The 16,380-nt window shown below is 44.2% G+C and overlaps 1 protein-coding gene across 8 annotated transcripts in view; it reads right to left on the bottom strand.

The window, feature by feature from the left end:
• PARP4 (poly(ADP-ribose) polymerase family member 4) overlaps positions 1–16,380 on the bottom strand; it is a 2,159,601-nt gene that overhangs the window by 1,817,164 nt on the left and 326,057 nt on the right. For all 8 annotated transcript variants that reach the window (XM_085621544.1, XM_085621545.1, XM_085621546.1 and 5 more), the window contains exon 8: positions 6,775–6,924. In XM_085621544.1, the coding sequence (XP_085477670.1) occupies positions 6,775–6,924 (150 nt within the window). The remainder of the gene's footprint in view (positions 1–6,774; positions 6,925–16,380) is intronic.

Below are 16,380 nucleotides of genomic sequence, written 5' to 3'. Positions count from 1 at the left end.
TGAATGACGGATTGTTTGCAACCGGAATCTAACAGTGCGTGTAAGGGTTTGCCGTTTACCTGCACACTTACGTGAAACGCGGACCCCATCTCCGCGGTGTATAATATGGATTTGGGTATATATCCTAGGTCGTTTCTTGGGGCATGCTCGGGCGATATGGCCCCACTCCCCACAATCAAAACATTGTGGACCCTTCAGGACGGGCCCATCATATCTCAGGGGACGGGGTTTTGGCAGCTCGGGGTTCTTAGGTCTTTTGTCAGTCCGGTAGGGTATGTTACGTAGTTTCTCCATCTCCCCGACATACCCCTTTGGTTGGGCTCTGGAGAAGGTGGTGGCCATCTCTACGGCCTGTTCTGCTGTTAGGTGAGTGTGTTGCCTCAGCCACCTCTGAGTGTGGTACGGTAAGGCTTCCAAATACTGCTCCAAATAGATTTTCTCCATTATTTCCTCCTTTGTGCTTATACTGGGACTCAGCCATTTGTCTGCTGCCATTTTAAGGCGGAAGTACAGGGTCTTGGGATTTTCTCCGGGTGCTCCTTTCTCCTTTCGAAACCGGACCAGATAGGCCTCAGCATCGAGACCCAAGTGATCCAAAATAAGAGACTTGATTGAACCATACGGGGCATCTCCGGTGGCGTTAGCCAGTTGATAGGCCGCTTGTGCCTCTCCCGTCAGCAGAGGCGCCAGAAAGAACGGCCACTTCTCCAGAGGCCAACTACACGCTCTGGCGACCCACTCGAAATTCGTAAGGAAAGCGTCCGGGTCTTCGCCAGGCACATACTTCTGCAGTGATATCCCGGCAGGGGTGGGGTGACTGGGGCTACGTATTTCTTGCCCTGTGGCAACCTGTGGGTCTGTTACCGCTTTTTGTAGCCCTTCTAGTTGCGCGGCTATAGTGTTCTTGAAGACTTCGCGGTCTGCGCTCACAGAGGCCATCTGCTGTTCTACGGCCCATTCCAGTTTCTCCTGCCCCTTAATCATATGTTGTATTAGCGCATCCATCTTTGAGGTACAGATGGGGTCCTCTATGCCCGCATTCTCCACCACTGTAAGCGGGACGAAAGGACGCAACAGAAGGCGCTTAGGTAAGGGGGCTTTATTAGCAATCCAACTCTATCGCCAGGGTACGGGCTGGTTTAGTTTTTATAAGTCAGTGAGGGTCTGGTCTTCAGGTGCCGGGATCTCGTTATCGCCGTGGTGCGATGGTCTTCTTTGCCTCTCAGGGGTCGGAGCTCCGCGAGGGTTTTACGGGGCCGTGCCTGGGATAGCCACACTCCTCCGGGGGTGTGACTTGGCGAAGCGTGGTTGCGGAGTCCTCCCGTCTCAGACTTCCCGTCCTCCGTGGTGCTTCTGCTCCTCGTACGCTGTTCCCTCGGCTCGTTTTCCCGCTGGAAGTCTGCCTCACCGTCGCTCTCCTTCTCTCTCCTCTCTCCGGTGTCACCACCCACCCGGCTTCTCGGCTCTGTGAGTCTTATTGGTGGTCGGCTGCCAACGTCAGTAGAGGGGGTGGGGTTATCAGGAACGGATTCCCAGTTAAAGGGACATGCTTTACCTTCAGAGTGTTCCGTAAGAGATGTTGTCCATGGATCGTCCTGAGGGACACAAAGCATAAGGCCCGTCAGTTCGGGTGATCTCCACCAGTCACCCCCTACGACGTTGTGTTCCCTGCCGTCCCCGTGACAGGGGGGGAGATAGAAATGGGAAAAAGCAACCCTAAACATGGTAAATTAATGTTTGATCAGTGCAGAACTACACAGGGAGCGGGTCAACTGGCAGAGGGAGAGGCTGAACAAGCAGACGCAACAATGCAGGTCGGTAATATGAATACTACCTTCACACTGTTGTAATTAAAGCCAGCCTTCAGGCCATCAACAGTAAAATAGACTCCATCACAATGTGGTTTGATCACCTACTGGAGTGAATCAATAGACAAGCTCCCAAACTTAATGGAGCTGAAAGAAGGATACCGGGCCCGACTATGATGCTGCCAAAAGCAGAGCCAAACCAAAATGAGTAAACTAGAGACATAACTCTTAGCTGTTGCCAGCAGATATAAGGATTTGGATGTGTAGTCACGCCGCAACAACGACAGAGTCCTTGGCTTGGTGAAATCTTCAAATACTGGCTGGACGGAGACATATGTGGAGGGACTGTTGGTCGACCTATGTGGTACAGACAGCTTCTCAAATGTATTTCGAGAAGAATGAGCACATTCATCCTTAGACCCCAGGCCACCACCAGGTGCACAACCAAAGGCTGTAATTGCACAGTAAGGAAACTATTGAGACCATGGCACTGATCTTCGGCTAGCTTTTTGAATAGAAGGGCCCAATACAACACCAGGGCTCGAACATCTCCATCTTTCCTGACTTCGCAGCTGGAGTACAGGATGCCGGACGCAAATCTGTGGAGACCAAATGCGTTCTTTGACAGTGAGCCATAAAATATGCAAAGTTATACCCTGGCAACCTTAGGGTGGAATCCTATAGGAAAACGCTGTTCTAAATAAAGGCAGTGGAGGCACTCAAATTTTCCAAATCATCTGGAGTCCCAACGAAAACATCACAAAATGCAAGCAGTTCTTCGCCTACATATGGGACACAGGAATTGACTATAAAACAACATGATGAGGACTGAAATTGTTCATCCATGTTTGTTAAGATCTGAGATGCAGGTTTGTAGGCCTGGCTTAACCTATACAACAACGGCCTTGGTCGAGGGGACCAGAAACAGCCCAATGGGGCAATTAAGAGGGACACACCATGGGAGAGATTGCCTTCGATTGCCCTCGCCCACATCACGGGCTTCTTATACCCACCAGTTGTGTGTTGTGGAGCAATGCTAGGTTCAATGGTGTGAATAACCACTTTTTGTTTAATGAATGGTGGGATTTCTTTTGTAACTTTCTTCCCCTTCTTTTTATTTCATGTTCTAATAAGAGATACAATGGTTTGTTGGAACTGACAGTTGGGCTAATCAGTGCGGGTAGGGGGCGGTAGGCTTCCTGGGGATTTGTTACTGATTAGTTGCTATTTTTACATTTAATCCCACTCAACATCATGATTCCATCGCAGGCGACCTTAAAACTGCAGCTGCATCACATTACACAGTATATTAGATGGCATACTATAAGAAGCAGATCACATGGCTCACTTAGAATATTAGAGGGCTTAACAGCCCCTGTGAAGCGAGAAAAGTACTCGCTTATCTTGAAGGGCACACAATAGACGTGCAGTTTCTTCAAGGGACCCACCTGACTCTCCGGCGAATATTTACCTCTGCATGAAAGTGGGGAGCGTGTAGATATTTTCATCCTACAATTTTTACTTCATGGGAACTTGCATCCTAATATGTGATGTATTGAATTTAAGCTACATCAAAAAGGCGAAGGCATAACTCTGAGGGACACTTTTAAGGCCAATGTGAGCGGGGTACTAATAGGGAAACATGCAGGCATACTTAAGAGATATTTGCAGGCAACTCACATGCTTAGAATGAGAAACTGCAGTAGTAGAAATTAAGATTGATCAAGCGCCTATTAAGCATATTAGCAAACAAAATCAGCTATTGCATAAGTTTAGAGATTTAACAGACAGAGGGGTCAATGTCCTAGGTTAAGTATGCATTAGCCAGGCAGTATGGAGAAGGGGAGAGATTTGGCACCACCCTATCCTGGCTCCTCAGCATTGACTGCATGAGACGAGCATGGCACTAATAGACTACAACAGTGGAGAGCCCTTAACTGATAGCGAAAGTACATTAGGTGAATTCACCCAATACTATGCACACCTGTACACTCTCCGAACATTAGAATTTGATGACTTTTTAAAGAGCTATTTAGATGAAGATGCACTTGTATGGCTAGAAGATTATCGCAGACAGTTTCTGAGCAACCCAATTTTCTTGGAGGAGATGATTGCTGCAATAGATACACTAGAGGGGGGAGAGCACCAGGATCATCCAGCTTGACTGTTGAGGATTACAATGCATATCAGCAATTTCTAGAACTACATTTACTCGAGGTATTTGCCAAAGCTTTGGAAGGGTGGCATCCCACCACCGTCAATATTGCTGCCCAAGCCTGAAAGGGACCCCACTAAATGTGTGTCATACTGTTCTCTAACCCTACTGAATTGTGATAACAAAATACTAGCCCAGCTTATCACATGCTGAAAATCACTTATGCTTGAGAGCATAGTCTCACAGGTGCTATCATGCACAGATCAATGAACATTAATTTCCACACAGTATTTGTGGTGCTACACTAATTGAATCTGGATTCACTTGACCAGCCTTTTCGAATAGAGGCTCTCACACGCGTGGGTCTCTCTTCAAATTTCATTGCACTACTATACGCCAAGCCCACATCTTGGGTATAAGCCAATGGCCTTACATTGGAGGTTATTCATATAGGTAGAGGATCAAAGCAGGGATGACCCCCTGTCACCACAACCATTTATACTAGTGAAGGATCCTCTAGGTCATCACCTTCATGAGAATCATAAGCACAGAGGGCTCATCTTATTTAGGGGCCACATCCGGTTATCCATGTATCTCAACGACGCATTAATAATTATTTGGGCCCGCAAAACGAACCTATCCCCGTTATCAGGGAGGTTATACTATTTGCCTATTCTGCAGGCTCACAATTAATTCGGAGAAAACTGATTTATCACCAATCATGAGCTCCATGCAGAAAAGCGATATGGAGTTTCTAATACACAGGGTGGAAGACTCAAAGATACTTACGAGTGATGCTCCTTAGGGAAGTGAAGTTGGTGATTAGACTTAATTATAGACAGCTATTGCTAAACATACACATCAGATAAACTTCTGAATAAAACTTCCACTTTCACTAGCTGGTAGAGTAGCCTTCTTTAAAATGATTGTTCTGCCCAAATTTTATACATTTTTATGAACATTCTACTGACTAAAAACGACTTCTTCACCCTCAAGACTTTACTGATTTTGCTGGTAGGGGCAAATAAGCCCTCTCGGATAGGTTGGGAAACGATGATGCTCCATTTCGAGTGTATGGGCTTTGGGGTCCCAGACCTCGAAATATACCACCTGATAGCGCAGTGCCACCATGCAATGCACTGGTTCCACTCAATTGCGCGTATTCGCCACTTGATTTCTGAGAGAGAACTAGCAGAGGAGATCCTCCTCTCATCGGTGCTTTCAAGGAGTCTGCTAAGAACACCAAAACAGGTACATGCAGTATCCACAACTAGCTGGGACTGCAGAGTGCTGAATTGGAAGTTGAGAGGGACCTACTTATACCCACCAGCAATACGTATTTCACAGAATCCACTACTACCCCTTATGATGGAATGGACAGTGCAGTTAATTCTGGTTAATGCGAGAATAACCGAAATAGGTTATTTATAGGTGAGAGAGTAGTTCCTCATGCAGGAGCAGTTCCAGAGTCGAGGTGATCTCACAACCTTAGACCTGTCTAAGACACACTGTGGATGATAAATTGCACGATTTCCCAGAGAGCCCGTAGAGTGTGTGCAGCAATACCAAACTCATTTATTTACTGTGCTCCACTAGATGGGTGTCAAGATTATACACAATCTCACAGCTGTAGGGGGAGTACTTCATGCACGCCGGGCTGGGAGACTTTTTTAAGAGCAGTTTTGAAGGACAAACAGTGGAGCTATAGCCGCATTCACTAAGCTCTATGAACTATTGTAATAAATTACTTCATTTTGCTTAATTTTAGGTTTATCCACAGGACATATTTCTCTCCAGACCATCACCTCTCTTCCAGAATTCAGTAGGGCCCTCAAGAACTGGCTGTTCGATTAAGCCTCCTAGACCTGCTAGTGCCTGGATACCCTATCAGGTAATTAGCAATGCTTTATAAATACTGATTGATTGACTGATTGCACTAGACAGCATAAAATAAATGTGACCGAACCACATATTTGTCCACGATGTGTGGATGACTATACAGGGTTCTTACGTATTTCATGGGAATGCCCAACCATATGCAGATTTTTGAAAACAGTTATAGAAATTGGAACTTACATGACAGAACAGAATCTCAACCACTGACAGCGCTTTTGGGGTTCATAAAGGGATCACTCCTCAGGCGTGCGACGATTAATTACATTTGCTTTTTTGATAGCCAAGCACAGAATAACTATGAACTGGGGACGACGCACAAAACAGACGGCAGAAGAGTGGCTCAGAGACCTGATGGTTTTTAACAATTGCACAGAAAGGTATATTACCTTTCTACCACTTATAGTGCATCCCAAAGACATTTTGGGAACCCTTAGGTGATATTTACTAAGACAGGATTGATGTGCATGGCACAGCTATGGGGGGTGAATAAAGAGATGGTGCTTTGAGTCATGGGTGCTGGAGCATGACATCATACTTCTATGCCACAGATTTTGTATTGTCAATACAGTTGGATACTTGGTAAGTGAGCAATGTGGACTAAGAACGTATTGATTTGCAATTCTGCAGGTTTGCCACAGCAGTAAGAATCCAAGATGTAAATCTAACAAGGTAGATAAAGGTGATTAAACAAATTGTTGATTGCATTTCAATGTCTTTAAGCATAAGAAAAATGTAAAAATATATATTAGATTAATAAGTGCAAGTCAATTATCGGAAAGGCGTAATGATGAGAAAATGGACATTAAGTTCTCACAGAATGGGAGACTGTTTATATTTTTCTCTGTGTTTCCTCAGTGTTGGATTTAATATGTAAAACACTTCAATACAAATGCTCAAATTAAAAATAATGATAACCTCTTGAAGCTTTTCAGAAGTCAAGTGGACTGCATTTTGTGGAACTCCTTTCCTTAATTTGTAACCTTTCTTCTTCAAGTCTTCAACACAGTAATGATATTTCTTGCAGGCTTCTTCTGAAGTTTCAACCTGAATGTAATTCACTTTGCTCTGTAAATTAAAAACATGTTTCATTCAATGATGTCTGCTCAACATTTTATTTGCTATGTTTATCACACACAAAGCAGTGGCAGTTATTTAGCATTAAATAGATCAAGAGGTCAAAGAGGAGTTATTACAGGTATAAACATATTTGGTGAAATGATTTTAGTGGCACATAACTCTTTGAAGAAACCTTTTCTTGATAATATTCATGGACTGTCACAAGCGGCTTCAGGCACACTCAGCCCTACCAGCTATTGACTCAAATGAGCTTCTTCATCGTAGTCACACTCACAGTCGCAGAGGAGGCAGCTAAGATTGCACCTTTATTGGAAAAACATCGGCCACAGTGGCGTTTGACACAAACTGCACCACGTTGAAAAAGATGCTACCTAAATCCCAGGTGTACTAGAATAATTGCACCTAGCAATTTAGCAGAGCCAACAAGTGTTCTGCTCAAAGACAGATGGGGTTCTACTCTGAAAGGGCCAGCTATAATATTCCAAAAGTCAAAAAAATCTTTCTGAGCTTTTACCTTCCACTTTCCTAACCTTTCCATTTTAAGTGAATTATCTATCAAACAAAATGATTGAGAAACTACTTAAATCAGGATGAATCTGAAAATGAAATACTACATAGATTTTATAATATGAGTCCTTCAACTGCAGAGCTGACCCTCAGATTAGATATATATCACAATGCCAAAAAGAAAGGGGTGATGGGTCGTAATCCCTTACTCGCCGTATCTAATTGGGCAGATCTGTTTTTCGTTGCTTGTCCTGGACAGGAAGAAACCCCTAGCCTCCTCAAAGCAGGTTCAGGAACAAAAAGTCCGGACAAGTCTGCGTTATTGTTTAAATTCAGGGAAAAAATTCCAACATTCGGGTTTCGTGGTGCGAAATCTTTATGTGAGGGTGATTTAAAATTCTGAGTAGAATTGGCAGAACAAGCATTCTTGCTGACAGATTAAACCGACAAGAAACTCAATCACAGACTACAGTCTAGGACATGTCAATCCAAGATCTAACTTACATTGACCTACTAACCAATCTAAGTGAACGAGAAACTAATTCAGACTCACTATTCAGAACTGCCACCGAACTAGGAAGAGTCACCAACAGGTCAACGAATACTGATCTTGCTAAAAAATCAACCTTTACCCCACAGCTACCATCTGGCAACAGGATTGACGCTTTCCATCTTGTTGTCACCAATGATCTGGAATGTGAATTTGCAAAATATCAGAAGAAATCTAAATACCTACTCCAGAACATCACCCGGGATGAAAGAACTGCTATGAAAACTCTCAAAGACAGAAAGGATCTAATCCTGAAAGAGGCAGACAAAGGAGGCAACCCAGTCGCACTACATATTGATGACTACATCTTGGAAGCCAATCGTCAACTTGAAGATCAAACATGCTATCAACTTCTACAACAGGACCCAACACCTGGAATTCTGAAACGCATCAATGACTGGTATGGAATGGGGTTACTATCCTCGGCTGAAAAAGCCTTTATCTACATAGCTCACCCAACCATGCCAACGTTTTATCTCCTCCCTAAAATTCATAAAGCCACGTACCCGCCACCAGGTAGACAGATCATAGCGGGCATTAATGGTCATCTCAAAAACAATCCAGAATTGACTTTTAGAAGAGCACCCAACCTGAAGCGCCTGCTATTCAAATCGGAATTTTGAAGACAAAAGAAAACCCACTGCAACTAGCTAGACCCCCGGGCTTCCACACATGTAGGAACTGCAGCATATGCAAACTCACCATCAGCAAAACCACAACGGTCAACATGACCCAAGGTAAACAATTCACGATAACTGTATGGATTGATTGTAACAGCAAATTCACGGTCTACAGGCCATATGTATGAAATTTTGGTTTTGCGATTCTCAAATAGCGATTTTTTGGGAATAGCTATTTGAGAATCGCAAAACGCTATGTATATAGGATTTGCAAATGATTTTGCGCATCCTATGTATTCCTTAATTGTGAATTGCAAATTGCGATTCGCAATTAAGGAATACCTCCCCATTCATTCCTATGGGCCTAGAGGCCCATAGGAATGAATGGGAAGACATTCTCAATTTGCGATTCTCAATTAGAGAATCGTAAATTGAGAATGCAATTTCAAGGGTGCCAGGGTGTCAAAAGGACACCCTGCTGCATCCCTGAAATGTGCATGTGTGCACATGTGGCACACATACATGCCCTGAGGGCATGTATGTGCGTCACATGGCACTTTGAAAATGCAAAAAAGTGCATTTTTCAGAGAAATCGCAAATTACCACCAACTTGAAGTTGGTGGCAATTTGCGATTCCTTAAGCCCAAATTGCACTTTTCTGTGCCTCTTACATTGCATTTAAGGAATCGCAAAATTTGCGATTCCTTAAATGCAATCACAAAATAAGGAATCCCAAATTTTGCGATTCCTTATTTTGCGAGGCAGTTTTACCTTAACACATCCCACTTAGCTAAATTGCGATCGCAAACGCCGAAATTCACAGAATTTCATCATTTGCGATCGCAATTTTGTTTGATACATATGGACCTATGTCATTTTTTGCCCTTGCAACTGCCCTTACATAGGAAGTACCATTCGACCACTACGAATCCGTATACAATAACACTACCGGAATATACACAAACACAATACTGGTCATCCCCTGACAGAGCACTTTCACCACATACATCCGAACCAGAAAGACTTCACCTTCTTTGGCATGGAAGTAGTTCACCTGGCAAAAAGAGGGGGTGACCGTGAGCGTAAACTCAGAAGGAGAGAAAGTGAACTTATCCTCAAATTCAAGACAGTGACACTGGGTTTGAATAAGGATGTTGTAATTCATGTATGGCTGGGAGATGAATAATCTCACTCTGCTCTACCGACTTCTTGAATTTTTTCCCAGTACATGCAACACAAAGGTGACTGTCCTACAGGGTGAGGTTCCAATTCATCAACGCTCCTTCATACATTATCATAAGCTAGGCTACCCCCGAGATAGGGCCCCTAGATTTCATACTTAGGTACGGCTTTAGCTCAGCATTAGTGTACACCCTGCATGGACATGATTGATTAAACAGCTCCACTTTCTCTAAAGCAATACTTGACCTGCATATCATAACACCTTTGTGATTATACAGGCAGTAGCTGAATCTGGCCAAATGTCACACACCACCATTCCATGTTCCAACATGGCGCCCGCGTACTAGACACACTTGCAGGACCGCCTCCAGAACTCGGCTGATGACACGCTCACACCAGTCTCCTACCCAGCTCCCTCTCCGGTCCAATACGGCGTACACACTTATGCGGCACGCAAACCTTTCCCTTGCACATTATCCAAGTCCATCCTCCTGTAGTGCCTTTTCACTGATACATATTCAGTCCCAGATCATTCAGAACTACGATCGGCTCCTTCTTGCATCTTTCGGATACAAATTTACGATAGTTCACCACTCCAAGATGGCGACCGCCTACAGGGTCCTTCAGGGTCTCCTGACCCCGTGACCCGGAACAACACCGCGCAGATATCCGCATTTAAGGCTACCTCCCTAATGAGGTGCCGAATTGATTTTACTGAAGACGCACTCGTGGGAATTTTGCCCGAGATTCGATAGGTAAGCGCACACTGCTGCTCACCGATGTTTCCCACGTACGTTTTTACACGCTGAGGATCTAATTTACCTTCACCCGCCTCTCCCCCCAAATCGACTTAGGATCATCAGGCGCCCTGCATACAGAAGACTTAAGCGCCTTACTTTAACACGACGGTAAGCCTCCCCAGCAACCATTCTGCACCCACACTTCCACCTCCCCCCAACCATTCCCTGCAGCGACCCTACCTCCCGCATTTCCACCATACTTCCAACACTAAGCCACCAACACCTCACCTACCATCCAACACCTCACGCTCCCCATATGCGCACATGGCCGAACCTCGGCTGCCAAGTCCGAGATGAGACTAGTCCTGGCTTAGCCTTGAAGCACATAACTCGACTATGATAAGTTACTGAATTATGCAGCACTAAAACTAACTGAGCGACTTTCTCTTCATCTTCCTTCCGAATCCGACCCTACAACTTCCTTAATGTATACGTAACTATACTCATTCCATAACGTTGTATGCACTGGTCTCTATATGTCACTAATGTGCACATAATCTGCCTCACTCATTTTGGTAAATAACGTCACACGATGACCTGTTTTTGTCTTCTCCAGATGCATTAACGCCGTATGACAAAATTGCATTTCCCATCCCTCCGCCTTCCCGCCTGTGCGCGTCCCTGTTCCCATTACCCCCTCCCACCCCTTTTGGTTATTGTTATATTCTACCAAACCTATGCATGACGAGGTCGCATTTTTTCATATATAATGTTGAATGCTGCAATACCCTCACCTCTTCAACATTGCGATCACCTTACATGCTCTGCAAACAATATTTTGGCTGTGCGCTATACCATGGTCCCCATGTGGATCATGTACATTCACACACACAATGGTGTTTGGTAATGTTGCATGTTAACATGTTCTTTTGTGTCCAAATGCACTCGACGTTGTCTTTTTCCCCTGATGTACTAATGTCTATGTCCTATTGATGTGTGGCCACTGCTAACCTGGCTCCCAACTGTATACGTATTGTATGTTCTTGTACAGCCCTGAAGAAGCCCCAGGCCGGTTGGCCGTGAAAGGGGGCGAAACACGTGTTGGCTGTTTGTCTTGTTCTGCCAATTCTACTCAGAATTTTAAATCACCCTCACATAAAGATTTCACACCACGAAACCTGAATGTTGGAATTTTTTCCCTGAATCTAAACGATAACACAGACTTGTCAGGACTTTTTGTTCCTAGATATATATCACAATAGTAAGCAGCTGAGGTAGGTGTACTGATCTTATGGGCTCAGCCAACAGAAACTACAGCAGTGATAATAAGATAATAAACAACTATCAATATAAATGATCAAATGCTTCTACATGAGAAATGACATAACCACCAGAGTAGCATGGACGAGGCCTCTATTCATAAGAATTATTCCACGCCTCAACATTCTGGTTTTTTTTCATTATGGTTTCGTAAAGCACTAGAAAGTTGGTTCTACTCATAATACATTTTTGTAATACTTACATTCTCTTGGCCTACTCTCAGCGCCAGGAGACCTGTATAAGTATTAGTCTGCTTTAAAATACTTTTAGATAACACAAAATAAATGTGGTGAAGGGGTACAAGGTCACATCACTGCTCAGGTCACACTAAAAGGGGCAGGTCTCTATTCTCCCTTTGGCAAAATCTACTGTATCTCCTCCTTATAAATCTTAAGGGGATTCCTTACTGTCTCCACTGCAGGGGGCAGGGGAGAAGAATTGACATGGCAGCAGTGGTGGGGTGTGCGTGAATTTATGAAAATAAATATAATTATTACCCACCGGCTGTCGCAGTGGTTAGGTATAGTTAGGTCTGCATGTCAATAGGAAGAGCGTTTTTTTTGTTTGCTATCAACTTTGGGGTTGTTTGACGAATCTTCACAAAACTTTCTAAAATAAAAGTTCATCCATCTCAGTGCCTATGTAGAATGTTTTGGGGTGATCCTTTGAGCGGGGGACTGAGACATGAAAGGGGGTCCCAAAACATTCCATGCATTTTCCATAGTCGATTTTGAACAGCACCATAGCAAAAACTGCTAAATAGAATTACACCAAATTTGGCAGGAGGATAGAGCTTGGTAAAGAAAGCGTGCTCTTTGTGATTTGGTGTAAATTCATTAAGTAGTTTTTGGGATATAAGAGGAGCTCCCAAACATAAAATCCCCATGCATTTCCATAGACTATTTTGAACAGGGCCATAGCAAAAACTGCCCAACGGAATCACACCAAATTTGGCAGGAAGGTAGAGCCTGGTCAAGAAAGCGTGCCTATAGTGATTTGGTGAAAATCTGGTAAGTCGTTTTTGAGATATTAAGGTACAAAGCTATTTGCATATTTGGACGGTTGGGTTCAAGGGACTCTGGGTTGGCAAAGCCATTTGATCTAAGTTTTAATAGCCAGGCACAGAGATTTTGGCTTAGCCAAATTTTGTTTGCATTGGCAGCATGCATTGTTTATTATTAATTTGCTATTCAAAAATGGCAGTCGGCATCCTGGAATCATAAATGAATATTCAAATATAACCAACAGAAATACTAAGATGGCCACCGGTGCATCAGCATACATGCACACACATGGGTGGCCATCTTGAATGCTTTTGGTGAACCTTAGGAGAAAAAACATTCCAAGATGGTGACCCATCTTGGATTGGTTTTTCACCTAAAGAAAATGCTGAAAACTGGCAGAGAGAGCAGCAGTGGGCTCTCTCAGAGAGTAAGGTAGGAGGCAAAATAGTCTATGAAGCACTACAATACAAAGACTTTGAAGCAACACTTTAAAAATGGAATTGGAAAAAATTCACCATGGCTACAAACCCCGATGATTGCAGTGTATCATGGGGATCAGTTCTGTCACCAGTTTCAACACATTGACACAGCCTTCTCTCGTGTAATCGTATGCCATAAGGTTAGAACACCAATATACTCTATCGCCATTAAGATATGGGTGTGTTTTGAATGGGGAAAGGGCAACACTTTTGGTTTTACCAAGAAAAACATTGAACTTAACCAACTACCTTAAAGATATACACCCGTTAAACACAACATACTTACCTGCCATTCGAACAATGCAAGTGAGAGTTTGTAAACATTGGTTCATCACCAATGCTAGCTATTCTAGTCATGAGGCACCGTTCCTTAACCTTCCTTTACCTGTTGTTCCTGTGAAGGAAGTTCTAAACATGGGATTTATTGAGAATGCCAAATCAACATATTTTTATACATATTGTCCGAGTCGGACACAAAGGGTCTACTGCATTATCCCACAAAAAGCATACAGCCACATGGGCTCTACCCTCCCCCAGTCACTCAGGTGCCCATGAGTTATTATGCTGGAGCGCATGAAGATAAGGAAGATATGCCAAACAAAATAGGTGTGCCAAGGACTCTAGATCTTCTCATGTTTTTTCAGGCAGGCCCATGCTAACTAGATATAGATCTCAACATTTGTGCATGTAGTCAATTCAAATGTCTGGATGATGAAGCCTTTAATTCTCTCCATTCCAGAGCTCAGTGCCTCATAGCCAGAACAATGTCCAGATTAATAAAAGCCTTACTATATCCATTAGCCTCTAAACTTTGAACTATATGAAGCAGAAAGAACTTTGGGGGGGGGGGGGGGGTGTCAATATAATGCATCAGCCTAATATCTCACGTAATGTGTCTAACACTGGCCCAACTCCCCCTGATCAAGAGCAGTGGTATCATCTGTGTGCAAGAATCACTTTCCGGTGCATGGAATTTTAAGCATAGTAGAGAAGAGTCCTGATGCATATGCTTTAGACTCTTTAGAGTATAGTACACTCTATGCAAGTAATCACGTGATAGAAGCCTAAAGTATGTAAATCTAGCCTCCTCTCAAGGTGACATCAGAAGACAGCTCCACTATAGCGTCAAATTATCCAAATCTGTTTCCTAAACTGCTCTGAGATTGTGCACAGTGTCTGGAGACTTAAGAACCAATGACCTCTTAAATCGTTTGATCACTCAATGTACCAGTCATAAGTTGAACATCTAAGGTTGTGAAATCATGTATTGCATCAGTATCAACAAAGGATTACTGGAGGGTATGCAACAATTGAAGAAATGAATAAATATGGCTTTTGTGCACTCCACATTCCTGTTGCAAATCTGAGAAAGCATTCACACAATTCCGACATATCACATCAAGGCACAAAGAGTATCCCAGACCCAAAACCTTCTAGAAGACAAACTTGGCTAAGGAAAGAACTCAACAATAGCAGAGTCTCTTTTGTCAGTTTAATTTCCCATACAGTCACCTTAAGAATGTTAAAGAACAAGTTACTTACCTTCGGTAACGATATATCGGAAAGAAACATTAGTAATGATAAATTCCTTACCTTAGAATTACCCCCAGGCGTCAGACTGGATCCGGAGAGTTTTCATCAGCAGTACCCCTGCGCGTCAGAAGGTGGCGTCGTATGGCTCCGCATCCGTCGTTGGCGTTGTGGTTGCCGAGATGACGTCGCGGCAGCTACTGAGACGCTGCCCTCGCGTGCTGACGTCAGTTCTGTACACGACTTTCCGCGCCAGGAACGCAGAGCCATGCAAGATACTGACCACTGGTGCCTTGAAACTAGGGCCATGAAAGGGATGACCTTAACTCTAGAAATCAGTTCGCAGAACGGGGAGGATGGATGGGGCGGTAAGGAATCTATCACTACTAATGTTTCTTACCGATATATATCGTTACCGAAGGTAAGTAACTTGTTCATCTGAAAGAAACACATAGCGATAGACTCCGTACCTTAGAATAGATACTCCTGTAATACCAACCCCGGTGGTGGGTCTGCGAACCAAGATCACACCAGGAAGTCTCGGAGAACAGAACGGCCAAAGAAGCCGTCTTTCCGGACTTGGCTGTCCAGGCAGTAATGCTTAGTGAAAGTGTGCAGCGAGGCCCATATAGCTGCCTGACAGATGTCTTGTAAGGGGACACCACGTCCCAACACCGTAGTTGCAGTCGGCGCGCAGCCCCAATGGAGGCTGCTTTTTAGCCAAAGAGTAACCGGCTTTAATACACAACACGACCCATCGGGAGTTAGTCCGCTTGTGTACGGCCCGACCTTTCTTGGCGCCAACGTAGCTGGTCATCCACCCGGAACTGTTGTGTGCGATTCAGGTAAAAGGAGAGCGCACGTTTTGGGTCCAGACGGTGGAGCCTCTCTTCCTGTCTAGAAGGAGGCGGAAAGAAGGTGGGCAAAGTGATGGTCTGCCCGAAGTGAAAAGCAGTGACAACTTTTAGCAGAAAGGATGGCGGGTTCTGAGCACAACTTTGTCCGGATGGACAGACAGAAAAGGAGCTTTACAAGAAAGAGCCTGGAGCTCACTTGCCTAGCGGAGGTGATGGCAACCAGGAAAGCAGTCTAGAGTTAAGAGACAGAGGACAGTTGTGAAGAGGCTCAAAGGGAGTGCACATCAAGTATGTAAGAACCAGATTCAAGTCCCACTGTGGCACCGCAAAAGGAATAGGAGGGAAAAGGTGAGTAATGCCTTTGAGGAATCTATTTACAACAGGGGACTTAAAAAGAGAAGGCTGATCAGGGAGCCTGAGAAAAGCCGAAATAGCAGAAAGGTAGCCCTTGATAGTGCCCAGAGCAGAGCCCTGCTGGGCCAAAGAAAGAAGGAACAAAAGGACTTCTGAAAGAGGGCCAGAAAGGGGATCCACAGCCTTTGCTGTGCACCATGCCACAAATTTGTTCCACCTGCAGGTGCATACCAACTTAGTGGAGGGCCGCCTGGCCACCAGAATAACATTACAAACTTCAGGAGGGAAGTCAAAAGGAATC

This window comes from Triturus cristatus, chromosome 8 (genome assembly GCF_964204655.1).
Source record: "Triturus cristatus chromosome 8, aTriCri1.1, whole genome shotgun sequence".
Lineage (NCBI taxonomy): Eukaryota > Metazoa > Chordata > Amphibia > Caudata > Salamandridae > Triturus > Triturus cristatus.
The sequence above is the reverse complement of the archived record's forward strand: the minus strand, read 5'-3'. Positions and strand labels throughout refer to the sequence as shown.